The sequence below is a fragment of the Plectropomus leopardus genome, unplaced genomic scaffold (genome assembly GCF_008729295.1).
Source record: "Plectropomus leopardus isolate mb unplaced genomic scaffold, YSFRI_Pleo_2.0 unplaced_scaffold27146, whole genome shotgun sequence".
Lineage (NCBI taxonomy): Eukaryota > Metazoa > Chordata > Actinopteri > Perciformes > Serranidae > Plectropomus > Plectropomus leopardus.
The window spans coordinates 1-4,097 of record NW_024629542.1 but is presented as its reverse complement, the minus strand read 5'-3'; the positions used below and the strand labels follow the sequence as shown (position 1 = coordinate 4,097).

Below are 4,097 nucleotides of genomic sequence, written 5' to 3'. Positions count from 1 at the left end.
GTTTGTTTTTTAATAAAAACGGATGAAAAAAGTACAGATACAAACTCGGATTTGGATTCTTTTTTGTTGTGAGCAGCAGTCTGATTGTCATAAACACCGTTTGTTTAATAGAGCCATACTGAGACAGGATTTATTTTTTATTGTTTTGTTTTTCAGTAAAAAAAAATCATTTTAGGAGAAAAATCTGCATTATTATCAGAAAATACAGCTTATTACATCTTGTCTGACATCCTAAGTTTTTACAAACATAACAAATAATAACTTTCTGTCAATTTTTCCATAAATTATGTGTATCTGTTCAACCAATAAAATGATCTGTATCCAGAAATAACACTGAAAGTGGAAGTTTATACTCAAAGTCACATTAACTCGGGCAAATGTTGTATTTTTCTACTCATATTAATCATAGTACTTAAATATATGTACTAAGGCTGGATACTGACATCTATCCTCCGTTTTGATGAACAGACTCAATATTGATGCTTTTTAATGCACAGTAGTACTTTATTTACCCTGATAAACTTTTTTAAAAAATGTAACTATGAATTGTGATGTAAAAAATGCAGTAGCTGTCAGGAATAAGCATACAAACAGCACACTTAAAAAAATGACTAGAGTTGGAAAAATAGTATATACTTCTATAAAAGTGGCAGAATCTAAATACTTGCAGTCAAGTACAAGTATGGACAGAGTTTTACATCCAGGGCTTTTTAAAATATCATTATCAGGGACTGTTTGTTATTTATGAGAGGAGAGTGGGTGGTGCAAAAAGGGGAAGGCATGTCCAATAATTCTTCAGGCACCAGGGACGGACTTTTGGTTTTTTTTATTTGTGCTTATGGGAGGGGCACAAAACTTTATATGGCTATAGCTTATATTAATTGGATCAGTAATTTCTTTTTAAAAACATTCCTTCCAAATTAGACCACCCTAACCCTAACCAGACACGCCATGGCATAGAAAGTTGCAAAAACAGCCAAAAACACCATAATATGGCATGTTGAAAACATGACCCAAAATGCTATATTACATTGCCAAAAAAGCAGTTTTTGTACGTGATTTTTGCCAATTTTGTTGACATTGTGTGCTATGACACGACTCTACAAGCTTTAATATGTCGTTTTCAGACAATTTTTGGACATGTCAAAATTTCATGTTTTTCAAAAAAACTTCTGAAAATGACATAATATAGCATGTTGAGACAAGTCATAGTACACTATGTTGAAATAAAGGCTAAAAACATCATAGTAACGCATGTTGAAAAAATGGTTGAAAATGACATATTATGGCTCGTCTATACACGTCATAATTTAGCATGTAAAGAAAAAACTGCCAAAAACACAATAAAGCAGGTCGAAAAAATGGCACAGAATTGTTGTTGTACAAAACATTCAAAAAAGTATAGCACGCTGACCAAAAAATTACAGTATAGCTTGTCAAATAGCAAATACAGTCATAGTATTGTAGTACATTAAAAAATCTGTTTGCTGTATGATGGCTTATATGAAGGCACAACGTTATCAAACTTTCGGGAACCCCCGATCTCTGATTTCTGTTTCAAATCCTCTAAAATGGTCAGTTTAGCTATTTAGTACCACACCCGAAACATTGTATTAGTGAAACTTCAGTGTTTTATTATCAAACTGATGAATCTGAGTTTGCACTGAGCATGTGCAGTTAGTCACATGACTTCCTCCCCAGCTACAAGCTAACATTGTCTTCTGTTATTAAGGCTCAGTCGTTTAAGAAAAATTAAGGAGACTTTCATCAGATTCTCCACTTCATTACATCGACTGGTGGGCGGGTCCACCTTCGAAGTCCGGTCTGATTGGTTGTTGTGGTTCAGTTTGGAGTGCTAGCGTTTTTAGGATCCTTTGGTACTTCTTATCATCGCCTCCATGATCTTCCACTGGTCCGGAGTTACCTGAGACACAAGCAGAAATCATTTGATACTTTCATCTGTGACACTTTGAGATATGATAAAGAATTCATTCATGTATTTGTGTTCTTTAAGCTAAATAATAAAAGTAAACTGGAATAAATAAGTGGAAACTTTTTATTTATTTATGTCATTGAGTTATTAATTATTATTTATTCACCCTGCGCAGATCATTAAACTCTCCAGCCATCGACACGTATTCTCCTCCATCGAACCGAATCACCTGAAGACAAACACACAGTCAGTCTCAACTGGTCTCGGTTCAAATACTCCGAATAAAAAAAGTCAGAATATAACATGCCATCCAAAATAGCATAAAAAAGTCATAGTATAAAATGCTGTCAAAAAAGGCACGCCAAAGTCATACTATAGCATGTATATAGTATAGTATGGTATGTCATCCAAAATCACACAAAAACGTCAGCGTATAGTTTGTTGTCCAGAATCGCTCAAAAAGTCATAGTGTAGTATGTCCACAAAAATAACCAAAAGCATCATGGTGTGGTATGTCGTCCAAGGTCGCACAAAAATGCCATAGCACAGTATGTCATCCAAAATTGCACAAAAACGTCATAGTGTCTCGTCTAAAATCATGCAAAAATAGCACAGTATGGTATGGTGTCCAGGATTGTCCAAAAACGCACAGAAACTTCAGTGTAAAGTATGTCTTCTAAAACAGCAGAAGAAAGTCATCGTTTGTTTGTCCTAAAAAGGCGTGAATGCCACAGTACAGCAAGTTTTTGAAAAAGTCACATTATTCAAAAAAATTTCAAAAAATCTAAAAGGTGTCACATTATAGCTTGTTGCAAAAAAGTCCTTCTATTCCAAACTCTGGCCTGAGATTAGTCTGAACTCTGATCCCAGATCAGTCAAACTCACAGCTCCGGACATCCATGTAGCGTAGTCACTGCTCATGTACGCTGCCAGGTTTGCGATCTCCGCTGGTGTTCCCAGTCGACCCGTCGGGATCCGATTCATCATCGACTTCTCAAAGGTTCCGGTCGGGTCCAGACGGCTAAACGCCCCCTAAACACAAGAAACACCAGGTAAACAACAACAACAACAATAACAACAACAATAACAACAAACAACAGATAACAGCAAATCAACAAACTGCATCAGCAGGACCTCACCTTGGTTCTGATCGGTCCAGGCTGGATTATGTTGAACCTGTGGCCGTACCGCCCCCACTCTGCAGCCAGGGACCTGACACACACACACACACACACACACACACACACACACACACACACATCATAATGACATCGCGGTCAAATCAGTCAGTGTAATGAACATTCAGCAGTTAACCCTTTGAAACCTGAACTAATTAGCTTGCTTTCTGTCAAAAACATTGGAGGGCGGCAAGCGACTTAATCACAAAAGGACCAAAAAATAGCAAGAAATTAATAAGACATTACATGAAAAATACTGGAAAATAGAAAAAAAAGAAAAATGTAAAGTAAAAAGCAAACAAACACACAAAAACAGGTTTTCTCTAATTATTACTTTCTTCTTTATTTCTGTAACAATTTCAAATACATAATTAAGAGAATGGTAAATACAGTTTTCTGGACATATTTAATCATTAGTATTTAATTTCTAGCACTATCTGAGGGTCATTTTCTTGTTTGTTTTTTTCTAGTTTTTCTTACTCATTTTTGGGCCGTTTTGGGCCGGAAAAATGAAACTACATTAAACCAACAGCTTGTTTTTATTTCCCCCGGTAGTGTGCAGCTTAAAAGGTTAAAGGTCAGACTGACTTGTAGAGCGCCTCGACTCCAGCCTTCGCCGACGCACTCGGGACCACGAAGCCTGACCCGGACTCGGCGTAGATGGTGGTGATAGCCAAGAAGGACGCGCCTGAACAGCACAATGATCGAACAACGCACAACCCACATTTATAAAAAATAACCAACAACTAAAACAACTCAAAAACAACAAAATCAGACCCGAAATGTTGAAACCTCTGACCTCTCTGACCCTGGATCAGCCTCTTGCCCAGCTCAAGGGTCACGAAGGCCGTCCCGTTCAGGACGATGTCGGTGATGCTCTTCCAGCCGTTTGGGGACAAACGTTCTGATGGACAGACAAAGTTTCCAGCTGCGTTGTTGATGATCACCTGGACCAATCAGGACACACAGGCACAGTGATGTCATCA

The 4,097-nt window shown here is 37.4% G+C and overlaps 1 protein-coding gene across 1 annotated transcript; it reads right to left on the bottom strand.

The window, feature by feature from the left end:
* Positions 1–811: 811 nt before the first annotated feature.
* Positions 812–4,067, bottom strand: decr1 (2,4-dienoyl CoA reductase 1, mitochondrial; the record flags this gene model as incomplete). Its single annotated transcript, XM_042481015.1, has 6 exons — positions 812–1,924; positions 2,100–2,162; positions 2,819–2,965; positions 3,073–3,145; positions 3,700–3,799; positions 3,911–4,067. Coding segments are annotated over 6 exons (600 nt in total), but the record flags the coding sequence as incomplete, so codon positions are not given.
* Between the last annotated feature and the right edge of the window lie 30 nt (positions 4,068–4,097).